The following is a 17,059-nucleotide window of genomic DNA, read 5'->3' as shown; positions in this document are numbered from 1 at the left end:
TTTTCATTGACTTAAAAAAAAAGAAAAAAAAACTCCTAAAAATAGGAATGATTGTGAGAATGAAACAGCATCTTCATAATCAGAGAAAATTATGAGAAAGAACTCTTGTTTTGAAAATAAAAAATTGCAAAGATGCGCTTCGCACAGTAATCATACGGTGATTTGATCCAAAATTGTTGATAATTAAGCAACTTGTTAGGGTTGACATTTTGGGGTTTATTAATTTTTTCTTCGTTAGAGGGATACGCATACCGCTATCGCACAATCGCATCAAGTCACGTGAAATACAATTTTTATTATATTCTTTCAATATTTGAATAATATCTTTTCGCTGTCGGCACTGCAGTTAATTTGTTGAATTTCCACATATAATACCGCGAAGTCTGATGCAGCAATTTGATCGATAAAACGGAGTATGAAGTACACGGTAAATCGGGTTGTATAACCTTTAAAGCGTCTTTCAAGAGTGAGTGTAATTTATAATCCCGTCCCGGAGGATTCACGTAATTCCCAAGAGGCCTTGCGAGAGCTGAATGCATAAAGATTGCGCCTTGAGGCCGTCCGTCAGCGTTGTTATCGGGACGGCGATGAATCCGAAGCCTGACACACCGGAAGTTGCCGTGGGCCAACTATCGGGTAGAATCGGGGGAATTACACACGGGCGTTTTAAATCGATTCGATACCATATCGAGCGATGCGTCGCGTCGACCGTCGCGGGTTGGATAAGATAAGAGTGTGTTATTTTATCTGGGATGAGGTAACGGGCGAATCGTCGAGGCAGAGTCACTTGGACAAGAGAATTCCCGCCGTCGAGGTCGTCATGTCGTCGTCGTTGACAGTCCGCGAAAACCGCAACCAGAGTTTCAACAAGGAGAAAATTTCCGGTTCGCAAACCGAGCAGGAAACCGCGACTGACGAAACGGACGCCTGGCTATTCAGGAGGAAAAAAAACAAGTCAGTATCACGCTAGTCGATCACTGAGTTAATTTCGAGTGCATATATATAATTAGAAAAGTGTTTCGCGAATTACATATTTCGAGAGACTACCTATTATAACCGAACAATGGCGAGATCGACGTCACGATTATCCCGATATTTTTCCTGCCGTTCTATCAGCTGTTGTCGAAGGTGATGCGTCACGTTTTGTTTTATCTCGTTTTACCGTCAGTGTCGATAAGACGGCCTAAATTTTAATAGTTTATTGACAATTCGATAGTTTAATCACGATTCGTACGTGTACGCGCCTTAGAAGATTATAATTTTAAAAACATTTCTTTCTTTTTTTATGAAACGAGTTCGGGAGAATGTGAGGGAGGAACTTTTTTATAACACGGCAGGATTAATGTTACTGCATTTGTCAGATGGTGAAATTTTCAATAACTGAGCAGCACAGACGCCGAATTTTTACTGATTAAATTGCTCCGTTACAGGATCGCGTATTTTATTAAAATATTTCTAACAAATGCCGACGCTTATTCAGAAAAAATTCTTATTCACGGTAGCGAGATCCTCGAATCTTTTTCACTCCTTGAATAACCGCGTTACATGATGTGTGTATATATATGTATATATAATACACGTATCACCTCTACAGAAATACGCTGGACTTACGGTGTATTCACTGGTTTTTAAATACGTTTTTGCTTACCGGAACAGTCATTGTGCCCTGCGGGATTTATAAATGCAATATTAAGTAACATGAAATAAGAGATTGAGAGAACGACGAAGAGAAAGGGAAAAAAAAAATAAAATGTATGAAAGTAATATTCTTTCATTACCAATTTTCTTTACGACAAACACTCGTACGAACATCAAAGCCGCATGCTTTATAAAATTTGTTATTATCGACACGTGACTTTGACTTCGCGTATATGTACATAACTGATAAAAAACCTTTTCACGAAGCCTCTCGTCGCCATTCGCAGCTAACTGGAAAAATTCTCCCAAGTATATAAGTATATATGTATATATAATAGACGTAGATCAAAAGAGTTGAATGGCGTGACTAAAAAAATTAAATGAGTTAAGAGTTTTAACCGCGAAAACCAACCGACGTCTAATTAAACCACCGAATCGCAATATTCACTGAGGAATTCTCGTGCCATCAAGTTTTCTCAAGATAGTGAAATTGAAACAAAGTTCGAGTTCAGTACGGGCGGAATTAGAAAAAAAAGAAGAATATGCAGATTGAATCAGTCACATGTATTGCAACTGCACTTTTGAAACATTGTAATTTTTATGACACTACATAGTGAAAGGCATCGGTCATCTAAACGATTCAAGCTTATCGCAACCGTGATTTCATTTCTTTAATTAATATTTTGGCGATTATTGACAGTAATCTGAAATTATTAAACACAAGCTGATCCGAGTCAAAATGATTTGGAGAAAACGTGAGCTCCATAAAATTCGTATCACAGATTCGTTTCGCTGTCCAATCAAAATCCTAAGTCACCCCAAATGACAACCAATTCCAAACCCGGCTGCAGGATCCGGTCAATTTTCCGCATTTCCCAAAGTTGGCTTAACCTTTAGCTGGCACATTTATCTGGTACAATATTGCTCGCATTTTCAAGTCATGCATTGAAGGAATTTAATATTTTGACTTGAATTATTTATTTTTTTGGTATTCACTTAAGTGCCTTTTACAAGATAAAAAAAGTCGCAACAATAATTTTTAATCTTAAGGTAATAAAATTTTTTTTTAAATAGCAGAAATTTTCAAGTTAGAAAAATCTCGATTAAAAACTCTCAGGTTACGAACGACCTCAAGGTGCCAGCTAAATTAAGGTTAATGCAGCGCCATTCTCATTCCGAACAAGTATTAAGGCGGCTTTTGCCTTCGGTAACCTGACAGAAAATTTTCCATCTCTCTCTCTCTCTCTCTTTTTCTCCTCGAAATATTTCCTTAAAAAGTGGAAGCTCCCGTCTTCCTACAATTTCGCCACGTCCCTGTTTCTCGAGTATACATGCAACGCGACTTTTCATCCGCGTCGCTCGAGTGTCGTCGCGGGAAGATTCAACCGCAACAACAGAAGGCAACCACCGGCGCCATTCCCTCTCAGACCGGTATTCCCTTTCTTCCGTCTTCAGTCCCTCTCCAATTTCTCTCTAGTCCCTCCTCCAGATCCTCTTTACTCCCATGCTACCGTAAGATAACGAGATGGTTCGCCGGTGTTGAAGTCTCGGCGTAGTTATTCATCCGGCAGCTCGTCTTTGCCACGCTTGCACTCCTCTCTCGTTATAAGGCCGGTCGAGGGGCTGCTGGATACAGGGTAGAAACTACTCGCGCGCAGTCGAAACGTTGCAGTCCGTAATGACGGCTCGATACAAATGAAATTTTTGTCGGTAATAAACAACCACTTCTTCACGGCGCTGCAGCTGAAACGTTCGATTGAATTCTTCCGACGCATTACTGATAAATTGATGCGCGTTTATACCTTGATCGGATTTATAATTCAGCGATGACATGTTGCAAAACATGGTGAAAAGAAAATCGAGATTCAAGTTGGCAACGTTAATGCAATGACGGATTATACTAACTTCAATCTCACAAGTTGGTTCAAGTTTTCATAGAAAAGAGTCTTGCTCTGGATTTTCGATTCGGTTATTCTTTGGTCCGAACAATTAGGCCGTGAATTCGTCATTCAGTCGGATATTGCCTCTACCTCAAGGTATATACATATATATATATACATACACAATTGTCAAAGGTGAATGTTGGAGAGCTTTCGCTGAACGAGAATCGTGCCCTGTTTGCTCGGTCGTGGGAGTACAATTATATGACGAGAGATAGAAGGATAGAGAAAGAGAGAAAAGTACTCCACTCTGGATGAGGATTACTGGCTTATCCTTCGGGACGTTACTTTCAACTAGTCTTAATTCAGTAATTCCAAGGGGAATATAATCTCCGCCATGAGGGTCGTCGCCGTGCAATCGGCGTTAACGGATCAGACACAGCCGTTCGAATGATCGGATCTAAACGATTCGGTAACTGACTGTGCAATTTTTTTTAAAAAAGCGGAAAGAATATCTGGGTTAAACCGCCCTGACAAATATCGTACAAATGTTGTCGGCGAAGGTTTGAACGCCAGAAACGAACGAAACGTTCGATTGTCCCAATTCTCGTCCTCTGAATATGTAATAGCATTTGCGCTGAAATTGCGCTCTCGCGCCACATGTTTTTGGCGTGCAAACACGCTACCTGCACGATATCGAAACGTATACACGGTGAATCCATACGCCAGCTGATACCTCGGCTCGCTTTCGAAATTGTCGTTCCGCAAATATGGCCGAAGTCACGTAACGTTTGCGGTATTTTAACTACCCGAGTCGATATTTAGCGCCTACTTTAAACCCTGCGTAGGACTTACAGATAGTAAAGTGGGTTCTATTTTAATGCGATATCAGACGCTAAGCATGTCCGAAATTCCCTGATTCACCGAGTTCAGGCACAAAGTAGGGTCTGTTTGGAACCTACTTCAACCCTCCAGGGGTGGTACGGTTCAATGTATCGATGAATTTTGGAATTTTGTATTTATAGTAACCTGGAGCTCCTCTCGTTAAAATGGTTTCTGTATTCGTAATAACGTTGAATAAATACAGCTGAAATGCGATACTTGATTTTCAAACGTTATTGAAACTCATCGAAATTATGTCGAAACAGCCCTTGGATCGTTCATTGCGAACACTCGAATGTAGCTGTAATAGTGTATCTATATATGATGAGTTACAGGTCCAATGGTGGAGCTGTAGATCGAACAGCGTCAAAATAGGTTCAATCGTCTACTAATTGTAAGAGCGTCAAAGTAGGATTTGGTAGTTTTATTTTTAGGAATTGGAGGTTCAATGTAGACTTTGTTCTTAATTTTTCAGGAGCTAGAGGGTCAGTGTAGAATTTCTAGGTTCAGTTTCCTTCAAAGTAGGATTATATGAACCTTGGTAGGGTCAAACGTAGCCACTAAATTTCGACTCTGGCTTCCTCGTTGTCGTCCTAATTCTCCCGTACCTTTCTTTACCACGTTAATTGTCTTTTGTTCAGTGACGATGCCGACAGCGTGGCGAGCGTCGCGTCGAGCCTGGAAAGCACGGTCGTATCGAGCAAAACGGAGCGTGATTCCGAAGTCTACGACATGTCGCATCCGCGACGAGGAGTCGCCCTGATCTTCAACCACATTCACTTCGTAAACATGGCGACTCGGACCGGGACGATTAAGGACTGCAAAAACCTCGGCGAAGCTCTCGACAGCCTTGGATTCGAGGTTCGCGTCTACAACGATCCCAGCTTCAAGACCATATCTCAAGTTCTAAGATCAGGTGGGTTTTTCAACCTTCTAAAAGAAAACTCGGCCTCGAACTTATGCACCCTGCACTTCCTTCGGTTCGAGCCACGCAGCCGGTGCATTATGGAATACGCGCGGAGGTGCATGAAATATTCATCCGGAAAATTTGTTGAGGGTACTTTCCAGGCTCTCTAACCCAGAACCCGGCTGTTTATATGATGGGCGACTCGGATTTTAAACACAAAGCGTTATCACCTGCAGTCGTTAAAATACATCCACGTACATACAGCTGGCGAATTATTTGTTTCGGTGCATCGGTCCTAAAATCAATACATTATACGTTTATCGTACCCTGTATGATCCTAAAGTTTACACAAATTTATCATTCGGTTTCAGTCGTTATCCAGGTCGCGAAAATTAGTCGAGGGTTGTTAAAACTCGAATAATGCTGCAGGTTGTGTCAAAATACGTAGTTTTTTTTTATCAGCTTCTGATTTCATATTCGCGATCTAGTGAAATTACGTGTATTTGCAATTAAAAACCTATTTTTCTATTGATTTATAAAATTGTTGGTCACGTCGAGCTGACATCATCGATTCTTGCGACAGTCTAGATTGTAACGCGTGTGTTCGGAATTCGATTATTTCATCCGTTCCCCCGTAAATGAAAAAAGTTAATCAAGATTCGTCGTTTGTGCCAGAGGCACGTACATGAATATGCATGAATGCTTTGGTGAGAACGTCTATTCTCGGTGATCAAAGGCAGGTTCCTGATAAGACTATATTTTAACCTTCTCTCGATTGGCGAAACGTCCGAAGTTCCAACGGCAATCGATTCGCGAAATGAGTCGGAATCGTGAACTCCTCGATCTGCAGGACTAGAAACTATTTGTAGTAAGAGATAATTTTCAAGTTACAAGATTGTTGCTGAAAGCTGTTTATCCCAGTTATTCAGCGAGCGCGGTAGGCCGATTAATTTGCACAATTGTAACGCCTCCAGATTCTCACTCCTCACTGACTTGACAGAGAGGAATTCAAGATCGTTCCATCAACACGGCGAACGGAATAAATTACTTGCGAATCGTTGGAATAATTATCCAGGTGGAACGTGATGCTCGCTTTGCGTTCAGAACAGTCAAATTGAATCCTTCACAGCGAAAAGACTGCCGAAATACCTCGAATATCCATTTAACCCCTTCTACAATTTGCATACCTAATGAAACGTGGAAAAGTAGAAAAAAAAAGGAAAGTAAAAAAAAACCGACTGTCACGGCGAGAAACGCGACGAGGAATTATGACGCCGACCGCATTTACGACACGCAAATTTCTGATTGTCTTTAACCCTTGTGTCCACTTATTATTGTATGTAGTGGTAATATTTGTGTTCATTAGGGGGTCATGCTGGACGTGACATACAAAGCTTTTGTCAATTAATTGGCAAAGTTTTTAATCGCATCCATTCCTTCACACGCACTAATGATTTGATTAAGTGGATAAATTTATGCTATAATTCAAACAAACGAGAGAAATCCCGCGGTTAAAAATTGAAAACAATTAAAAATAAAAAGAATGAAAAAGAGATCACGGATAAACACTTCGATGGATAAATTTTCAAAGCCAGCTCGCATTAATTTGAGGCGTCCTACGGATAAGCTTGTCAGCTGAGTGTTGAACGAAGAAAAGGGTTAAACGAGTTAGTAATGCGTTGTTTATCAATCCGTGAAATAATAATTAATGAAATGACACGGAATATTAATAGGTGGTAATAAATCATAGGCCGCGGTAAGGATGCGCCACTGTACCTGCACTATATTCTACAGAGATGCGACAATCGTTGACACAATTTTATTCCGGAGTTCGAAAATAATAAATAATAAACTTAGTCACCGCTGAGACGAAGCGTGTTTCAATTCCAATTAATATTTAGGACTCGCTGAGTGCCCGAAACGAAGCGAACAACTTGTTTCGAACTAACACCCTTTTCCACACACGTTTCGTCGCTTTGCTCCGTCGATCCCAATCTCCTGAATACTTCAGTCGGCTCACCAAGTAACCGAAATGACCTGTGTCCTGCAGTAAATTTACACCGGTTACTCTATTCCAGAAAATGGGAATTCACGTTTCGATGTAATTTTGAGACACGAGAAGAGGTCTCATCGGGCAAAAATTTTGCGCCATAAATATTTATGTCGTCTCCCTGAATCGCGTCAGTGAATAATTGGCAATTTAAACTCACGCTGCTCATCCATCGGATGAATTTACACACTCAGGATATGACGAGCTAGATTAACGAGCTGCAGATGAAGTATCTCCAAATTGCAAAAAAGCGAGTGTATGTAAAGCGAAGCTGCGAGACGTGTGATTTGCGAAATTGTTGCAACTGCGAATTCGCATTTGGCGCAAGGTGAGCGGGAATTTGCCAAACGAAATTGGCAAAGTCGCGAGGATACACGGAGGCAAAGGATTATTTGAGTCAAGCGGTATTTGTTTGATTCAACTAAATGCAACGGTCAAATCCAACGAATAGAATACTTGCTTAATTCAACAAAATACTTTTGTCGGACGAATTGATACTTGTATAAAAATGAATCATCATGCTGGCTATCAATTTATTCAAGGTAACACGCCGTGAATTCCTTGCCATAGTGTGTACTTTGTATCAAGAAAATGTGCGATTGGAATGACTAAAAATTTCATTCAGTGCACCGTAATCGTTTTCCCGGTTTATGAAGCATCGTCGTACTCGAAAACCACCGGATTAATTAGCACCGTTGCTTTAATTTCAGTCGCTGCCGAAGATCACAGCGACGCCGATTGTCTCGTTGTATCAGCGATGTCTCATGGCGAATCCGGCTTCCTGCATTCGAGCGATGAACTTTACTCCGTTGACAGACTTTGGACTTCTTTCACCGGTGATTTGTGTCCCAGTCTCGCTGGAAAACCGAAGCTCTTCTTCATCCAGGTGAGAGGACATTCGAAATTTCCAAGAAACTTATCAGAAATAAATAAATATATACCCGCACGAGGATAGTAAACTATATTATTTTTTTGATCAACCGCGTCAGTAATATTATCAGATCTGTTGACTGTCTTTTCTTTTTTTTTTTTTTTTTTATTTTTTTTATGTATAATCACTTTAAACTTACACCGTGAACAGCTTTTTCGACGATAATATTACAAAAGCGATCATTTTCACTTTTTAAAAAATAGTAGCATAATGATTTGCGATAATTATTACATAGGTACGAAATATAGTCACGATTACTATAAGAATTTTCGCTCAATATGTGTTTTCAGTTTTTAATCTATTATTTCTTCACCCCGTACCCTGTTTTACGACGAATCGCCTGGATCTGATTACTGATCGTTACGTGATTAATTATAGCCGCTTATCAAGTTTGACTAAATTATTCTTCCCCGCTTCGCGAAGAGGTTAATTAACTTCTATTGAATGTAAAAAAAAGCAGACTAAAAAAAAGTCTCAATGCAAATTGCATCCGATATTTTATAGATCATAATAATATGTACGTATTATACGGTATAAGAAGCGAAGCGGGGTATCACATAAACCGTTTGCTTTTCCTTCTGCCCTACAACATTAATTCAAGCGGGTATTCAATCCGTTTCACTGGAATTAAGAGTATAATGCTTTTTATTTTTTATCGCACGGAAAAAAAAAAAAAGGAGCAACAAGGGAAGGGATTAATCGATCGCTCTAAAACGCGTGCAGGATTTAATAAGCGTCGGATTACACAAAGCGCGGAAATATATTACACACACTTGTACATGGTTGTGTGTGTTACGTCACGTTTATGTGCAAGTATAACGGCGGGACAAGATTAAGTTTTTTTTTTCTTTTTTTTTTTTCTAAACGCGGCCGCGTGTCCCAGGAATTTTTGTTCCCCCTTTTTTTGCTTCTCTCCTTTATTCGCGGTGTAATTTTTTTTTCTACCCTTGCCTAGGTTATGCATTTCATTACATATCGCCTGTGGTTTAACATAGAGATATACGTATATGCAATACACATGTATGCATAAATAAGGATAAACACGAGGTCTGCTGACATATACATACTGACATATACATACATACATATACGTATACATGCAAGGTTCGCACGAAGGGTGTATTGTCTCGTTTATTTTTATTTTATTTATTTATTTTTTGTTTTTTTAATCCTCTGCCACTTTTATTAATTCTCCCTTTTCTTTGCTGGGGGCTGAGGAGAGGTCAAAAAACCGCATGCATGCTGATTGTGATAGGAACACGGTTTAATATATGACTATAGAAAAAACGTTTTACATTTAAATTTTATTTATCAGGGGTATAAAGAGGGACAGTGTACATATCATTCTACCTACCAAAAATCATATCGCGTTAGTTGGGTGGCGGAATTTTTTCCCCCTCCAACGATTCGTTGATATACATATTATATGTATATAGGCGTTTTTCAGGCTTGCCGAGGCAATCGACTCGATCAGGGTGTCACAGTGATTCACGAAACTGACAGCGCGACTAGCTACAGCATACCTGCGTATGCTGACATCATGGTTGCCTACTCGACTTACGATGGTAAGCATTACAATTTGAAACGAGTACGTATTAAACGTCGAGTGATACTGCTCGTAGAAATAATTTCGGATGAAAATTCAACGCGTGTCATTAAACTAATGAGTTTGAATTCCGCTGTTTCATTAACTTTCGCAAATTCTTTTTCACTCATTGTCAATCTGTAAATACGAGCCTGGCTCAGCGCCACGTTTTCCATTATGAATTACAGAGAGATTTAATGAAATTCCCATCAAAGAAGAACCTCGTCGATATTGAAAATACTTATTTAACATAGCGTGGTTATTAAATATGAAAAACTTTTACCGCCATTCTCAAAGATTCGAACAAATATTTGCTATTCAAATTTTGCCTCTTACATGGTACAGATGTATATTTTCTTTTTAAATACATTTACGTATCTTTGAATATTATTGAACGTACAAACCGAAAATTTTGTCGCTTTTCAAACGCAATGAAATTTCTCGCTCACTCTACAGAAATTATTTAATCCACCGTTGTATCGAAGCTCGATATATCGTAAAATCTAATAGTTTTTCGGTGAAAAATACGGTGATCAATTGATTACTGATTTCCTGCAGAAATATCATTTTCAATCAACGAGCATATATCAACAGCTACAGTATTTGGGTGTAAGATAATTGCGCAATCGAATTTTCGTCGAATATAAAACCTTGCCGCGTACTTCCGTTTTCCCCGGATCAACGTTTTGGCAAACAACCCGACCGTGAAGGTCGATTTAATCCCCGCTGGATTCTCGGGTCGATTTAGCCGGCGACGTTACAGCAGGCTTCCGGTTTCGGCGAGCTTTTCGCAGCTTCTCGGTCCATCATTCGTGCAGCCTGCGGCGGCTAGAACCGCGAATCTCACTCGGATCGAGGCCAATCTTGCAGATGTGAACAGGGGGTGCAGAGAGAATCCGCGGAGTGGCTGGGAGTGGTCGGATGCTTCTGTCGGCTCGAATGCCTAACGGAGAACCGTGCAGCGCATCGAATCGACCTGCGTCGCACTCTACATACCTGATTACGACACGTTGTTCACTTTGCGATGAGCTTTGACTCGCGGAGCTGGTTCAATCGCCAATTTGACGCCTGCTCTAAATCGCCGAGGAAAGGGGGCGAGGTTGAAAATCCGAATTATTTGGTGGCGCAGCTTGAAGTGCAGAAATCGAATTTTGAAGAATCAGCAAAGTTTCGAAATCCAACATTCCGAAAACTCAAGTGAATTGGAAAATCTTAAAATCGGAATGACCGGGATTCCGAATGTAAAAATATCGAAAGTCCAAAAACGACGAAAGATCAAAGTGGTGCAATTTCACCAAGCCAGAAATTCACGGAGCTGAAAATCTTTGATCATTCGCAATTTAGATGTTCCAGATTTTTAAGATTTCTCATTTTTTCACCTTCGGTACTCTGATTTGTCGGAGTTATGCCCTTTCGGAATTTCAACCTTGCCTCGAGGAAAGAATTCGCTAAATTTACAGAAGTGATGAGTAACATCTTGAAAAATTTATTTGGTATCTCGAAACTTTCACACCTTTGTGTAAAAATAAGCTTCGTTTGACCGTTGGAAATCTATTCTTGTAACTGTACGAAATAATTAATTGTGTCAAGGAATCGGAAAACTTTTTTATCCATTAACCAAAATTAATTAGTTACGGATTAGCAATGATATATTTTACACAAAACAAATAAAATAAGTTCTCGTTTCCTTGATCTAATGAATATTGTTGGAATGATCTTCATAGTTTTTTCTTCTTTGCTCAATCAATTGTACAAGTTTTTCATAAAAACTATAGTATAATTTTTTATCACGACGTATACAGAGTCCGTGAAAATTTCTCTCGCTTAATTCGTCTCATTGTCAGAGAATTTACGTTAATAACTCGTATGAAATTGATTCTTCCCCATAATTTTTAAGCCACCGTGTATGGAAAGACTGTCTCAACGAATCTCAAGCCTCGTAAACCAGTTAGCGAATATTAATTATTATCGAACCTTATTCCCGATTCAATTCGCCCAGCGAAATTGTTATACTCCAAGTAATCTAGATCTTGTTCTGAAAACCGCCATAGTTCCAGTTCTATAGATACGTTATTAAACTGTTTCTAGTTGAAGTTAGTTTAATGAGCTGCCGAGTCTTCACGTGATCCCGTATACCTAACCTAGGATAAAACGCGCTTCCGGAAGCCGTCATAATGACTTCTAAGTGCCCCTTGTGTACTGCAAAAGTTACCCAATCAGGCAGAGTTTCAAATTCGCGGAGTTGTTGTAAAACAATTGTTGTAACAGAGTTGGAAAAACACTTTTTTCGCGATACTTTTCATCACCGTGAATACGAAAACTCCGTCGGTCTGTCCGACAACTTCCGCGATAATTTTGAAAATAGCCGAGTGAAAAATGTGAAACCGATAGGACTTGGCAGTCAAATGAAGAATTGTTGAAAGAAAAACGAGAAAAAAAAATTTCCGACAAACAAACAGCTTGAGGCGAAAAAAATAAATAGAAGAAAATTCAAAAGAGCAGATAAATTTTTATCACGAGACTAAATTTTGCAGCTTTGGGTGGATGACTGAGTGCGTTGTTTATAAGAAGCTGCAAATTTTGTTCAACAACAGTTCAAAGTTACACGGAGAGAATTTTCTAATTGGGGTTACTATGTAGTTCGTAATTACGATACAGTTTTCTGTACAAAATGAAAGTCAGTTGGCAGCTATAATCACACTAAATGGTTGGTAATTGTACCGTATTTTCATGTAATTCTAATAATATTATAGTCATTATTATAACGATACACGTTTTACCAGAATTTTGAAACAACTACAACAGACGAAGTTTTTCTCAGTACATAAACTATCAGCCAGTGTCCAGCGGGAGTCGTAAAGCGACGATTTATCACTTTTAGCCTAAACGACGGAGGGTGAATCAGTTTTTGAACGATCCTAGTTTCGTCGCGGGGCAAAACAATTCCCCGAAAGAAATTGTCTCCTCTAACAAATTCGAAAAGAAAAAGGAAAGTTTCGTGACGACAAATCGGATCTCTTCTTTTCCCCTATTTCAACTAGTTCGCTATTATTTACTTACTTATTTTTTTCTGCTGGGCTTTCAAAACAGCGTGAAATGGGAATGTAAATCATTTTCCAGACTCGCAGAAGTTGGTAAGTTGACAATCAATACTTTTTATTAATTCAATCACGAAATAATCGCAAATTTGGTAGTTACGGAATTAATGTATACTCGTTTCAGTTGTGGCACGATTTTTCTTTGTTCAATGCAAGCATGAAAGAAGAAATACGAAAATTACAACCTAACACTTGCAGATATCTATTTTTTTCATTTCACGTCACATCAAAATAATAAACAATGAAGTCGAATCGTTCGATCTCAATTGGCGATTGGCTTATTGTTGGAAAACATTTTTTTTTTTTTCACGCATTTAACGTTATCAATTTTTTTTTTCTTTACGTCGATCATTCAATAATGCTACTTTTATTTCCTTTTTTTAAATCTGAACTATTATTAGAGTAATGTTGGAAAATTAAATATTCAACGGTAGGTACCAGCTTGACAAAAAAATAAAAATGAATAAATAAAGCTTCAAAGGGATTGCGGATAAAACGAAATTTTTTTTTCAAATCACGCGTTATATATCATCTGCAGTAAATTTGATCATAAATTTCTAAACCCAAAATGCTAGCCTTATAATTATAATCAAGCGTTTTCATCTGGTTCCCTACGTGAAAAATTTATGTTCAATTTGGTATACAACCGTTGAAAGGAAATGCGCATAGTCGGCATAGTAAAGTAAAAAAAGAAAAATCGTACCTATGAAGCGAAGGAATTCGAGGAAAGACAAATTATACCAGCTAGTCGCGAACGGCTATTAGATACGCTGTCAAAATGATCGAAAATCGGTTCGTATACAGGGAGCGGGGAGAATTGACGGTTTTCATTATCCCACGGGAAATATATATTGGAGGTAAAATACAACGTCGGTGTCTCCGAGTCCGATATCTCGACGGCGAGTCAATGCCGCGGGCAAATAAAGTTAAAACGTAATCACAGAATTATACGACTCGTTTATTTCGAGGACATCATCGTACGGGCGAGGAGGTAGCCGAGTAAATGCGAAGGGAATTTGCGAGGGAAATCTTTCCATCCGCGTAACCATGGACCGTCGCCTTTTTGCGGACAATTTCTCACCCCATGTATAAAAAGGGACTAAATCCCGACAGTGGAATCGCTGCCGAAACAAGAAACCGAAGTTGCGCGTGCACAGGATTGAAAATACAGATCCGATGGAAAGTTCCTTCGTCGAGATGAGAATTTCTTCCTACCTCGAGGAATTTCAACTAATGGTTGGAAATTTGGAATTTACGTCTCGACGACCGATTCATCGATTCGATTGGAATTTACTGTATTGAAAATGATGTGGATTGCGATTTATTTAGGCACTCATTTTATCGGAATCAATTGATAGTAAACATTGTTATTGACAATAACGTCAACCGTAAATTTCAAGTTTCGCGATGTAGACGATACTTCAAAAACCGCTTGACCGACTTAATGCAAATTGAGAGTCAGCATTTTTTAATAGCTTCACCTCCGAATTTTGTTCGTTCGGATCTTCGAGCGAAAGGGTTTCGGACCATTCGAAAATTTGACGTTTCGTTCGAGTTTGATTTCTTTGCTTTGACTTTCGCCACCAAAGAATTCGGAATTCGGAGCTTTCGGAACATTTCTAATTCGAGATTTCAACCCCGCCCCGATAAAATATATCTAAACAAATAAAACATCTCAACAAAGCTTTATATAAATACTTTTGAATGAAACAAACCCCAATCAAACTTAAATAATTTTTCGTCGACACATAAATTGCCGAAAATCACCCACTTTTCAGCCCTCTGCTCGTCTCTACCCATTTATAAACTTCCGCTCTTCGCTTTCTTCCAGGTTTCTACTCCTGGCGCAACCCAGACGCCGGTTCCTGGTTCATCCAGGCGATCTGCAAGGAACTCGCAAAGAACGGCAGGAGTCGAGATCTCCTGACTATAATGACGTTCGTCAACAGGAGGGTCGCCCTCGACTTCCAATCCTACGTACCTCAGAACGCTAAGATGCACGCAAAGAAGCAGATTCCATCGGTCGTCTCGATGCTCACGCGCCTCGTTTACTTTTCAAAAAAGTCAGGCAGTCTTCGCTACATGAATAAAGTCACCGCGCTTTGAATCCCACCCCATGCACCATGGCTTACAATTAATCTTCAATCATCGACGACTATTGAACATGTTTCATGTATTTCAATCGCGTGATTATACACGGAACATTTCGTGCCAATTACTCGACAAAGTTTTCAGCTAGAAGAATTTATAACAATTTAATAGACGGCTTAATCGTTCGTCGAAAGAAAAAATACACGATACAATTGAACCGATGTAGAAAATTAAATTTTTGAAAATTTCACGAAAAGTGCGTTACTAGGAACTGATTTCAATATTTATATACCTATATAACTCAAAAACGACCGCATGAAAAGAACGTACAAAAAAGAGATTGGTATTATGGAAATACCGTTAGATACGTGGAAAAATGTCGATCAAATTAAAAATGATGAGATTACAAGCTCTCGTCGACCTTGCATGGAATACCTCGTATACATGTTGAATATTGTGACACGTACCAGCAGCATTTCAATATATACATAAATTAAACTCTACGCAGCCGGATGAAGAGTTGTCAGTTTTTGAAAATATAATCTCTTCGCGTGTTTCATTGCGCGTACGTATATAACAGCCCTTCGAGCGATTGATCGGAGGCTGTAATAAACGAGGTTCGAAATTTGGTGTTTAATCGTAAATCAGAACCATTCTACGATCGACGTGTAATAAAAGGATACATTTATACCTGCTTAACTCGCAAGATTAATTAACTCTTCCGTGTCAATGGATAATTAAACCCTCGTAGACTCGGTGTGGGTGCAGAAAGCTTTTTACATCAGACAAACACGCTCCCATAATGCCCCTGCCACTATCTACTTAACCGCCGTTTCTCCTCCCGAGTTAAATTTATAAGTACCCCCATTCATCGGCCCATCATCCGCCCACGGGTTGGTGGAAATCGAGTCTGAACGTAATTTATTCAAGACATTGCGGGGCGTTTAGGCCCGCGCTTACATCGTTCAAGTCACGACATAATTGGCAAGAAAATTATACGACCATTTGTTCCAGCATCATATCGTCGGATGTTCGACGTTAGTTTAATATATATGTTTTTTTTACCACTTTTTAACGTCATCAATCTCGATAAGTGTTGAACAAAATCTCTACACGATTTGGCGAATAATTGATTAATCAAAATAAGTTAAGCTGTCTGTATTCTTAACGCCCCGTTTCTCTGTTTTCAGAGACAAAAGGAAGTTGTTGCAATCACACCGAAAGGAAAAGCTTTCGAAATTTAGAGAATCATCCCCAGTCATTTGTATGTACGTATGTGATCCATTTTTTTGGAATAGATTTGAATGAAAATAGGCACCGTGAGGTTTTTCGGGTCGCTAATCACGGATCTAAGGTAAGATTTGTAAAATTTAAATTTCGCGTGTTCAATAAACTGTAAAATAAAACTAAAAACATTTGGATTTCGATGAAAATTGGTACTCGCCGGTTTGCTGGGTGGCTCATCACGAATATGAAGTCAGATTGCGAAATCTAATATGGTTGAAAAAAATTTAAAAACATTTCGAATTTGTTAGAAATTGGTAGGCAGATGATTCTTGGGTTACCGATGACAAATCCAAGGTCAGGCTCCGAAAATTTTTCATGGTGAATCCATTATAGTGGTTCGAAATAAAAAAAATCGTCGTATTTTCATACAATATGATATCCGAGGGCTTTAAAATCGTTAATCAAATCACGAATCTGAATTTGCAGTTTGAAATTGAATTGAATATCATTCTTTTTATCTCTTCACGAACTTGGAACCTGCGTCGTGAGGACGGAGAGTTCGAAAGCTGGCTCATAGTCAGTCTAAAGCCGCTTCCTTTATCACATCGTCGTAATTGTTTATCCATTTTGTGTTGGTTTTTTTATATCCACAATAGCTACGAATTATCGAGTAAAGAAAATCCGTCAAACCGATAGCTTTCATAAATTCCGATTATTATCTACGGATTTTGATCACAGCTGTCGAATCTTTGTTTCCGTTACTATTTCTC

At 39.1% G+C, this 17,059-nt stretch overlaps 2 protein-coding genes across 3 annotated transcripts in view; one reads left to right on the top strand and one right to left on the bottom strand.

Moving 5' to 3' along the window:
* LOC124305321 (alkaline phosphatase-like) overlaps positions 1-17,059 on the bottom strand; it is a 236,204-nt gene that overhangs the window by 23,729 nt on the left and 195,416 nt on the right. The gene's annotated exons all lie outside the window — the stretch shown is intronic.
* Positions 658-16,320, top strand: LOC124305326 (caspase-1-like). Its single transcript, XM_046764624.1, has 5 exons — positions 658-954; positions 5,042-5,316; positions 8,068-8,243; positions 9,736-9,853; positions 14,803-16,320. Exons 1-5 carry the CDS (start codon positions 695-697, stop codon positions 15,075-15,077), a joined length of 1,104 nt encoding a protein of 367 aa, XP_046620580.1. The 5' UTR covers positions 658-694; the 3' UTR covers positions 15,078-16,320.

Source organism: Neodiprion virginianus, chromosome 5 (assembly GCF_021901495.1).
Source record: "Neodiprion virginianus isolate iyNeoVirg1 chromosome 5, iyNeoVirg1.1, whole genome shotgun sequence".
Lineage (NCBI taxonomy): Eukaryota > Metazoa > Arthropoda > Insecta > Hymenoptera > Diprionidae > Neodiprion > Neodiprion virginianus.
The sequence above is the reverse complement of the archived record's forward strand: the minus strand, read 5'-3'. Positions and strand labels throughout refer to the sequence as shown.

Bases quoted from the DNA above. Each gene is read 5' to 3' on its own strand.
- LOC124305326 (XM_046764624.1), top strand. From the start codon at position 695: ATGCGTCGCGTCGACCGTCGCGGGTTGGATAAGATAAGAGTGTGTTAT. The intron at 8,244-9,735 runs GTGAGAGGACAT...GGCGTTTTTCAG, and splicing joins CGAAGCTCTTCTTCATCCAG to GCTTGCCGAGGCAATCGACT. The intron at 9,854-14,802 runs GTAAGCATTACA...GCTTTCTTCCAG, and splicing joins TGCCTACTCGACTTACGATG to GTTTCTACTCCTGGCGCAAC.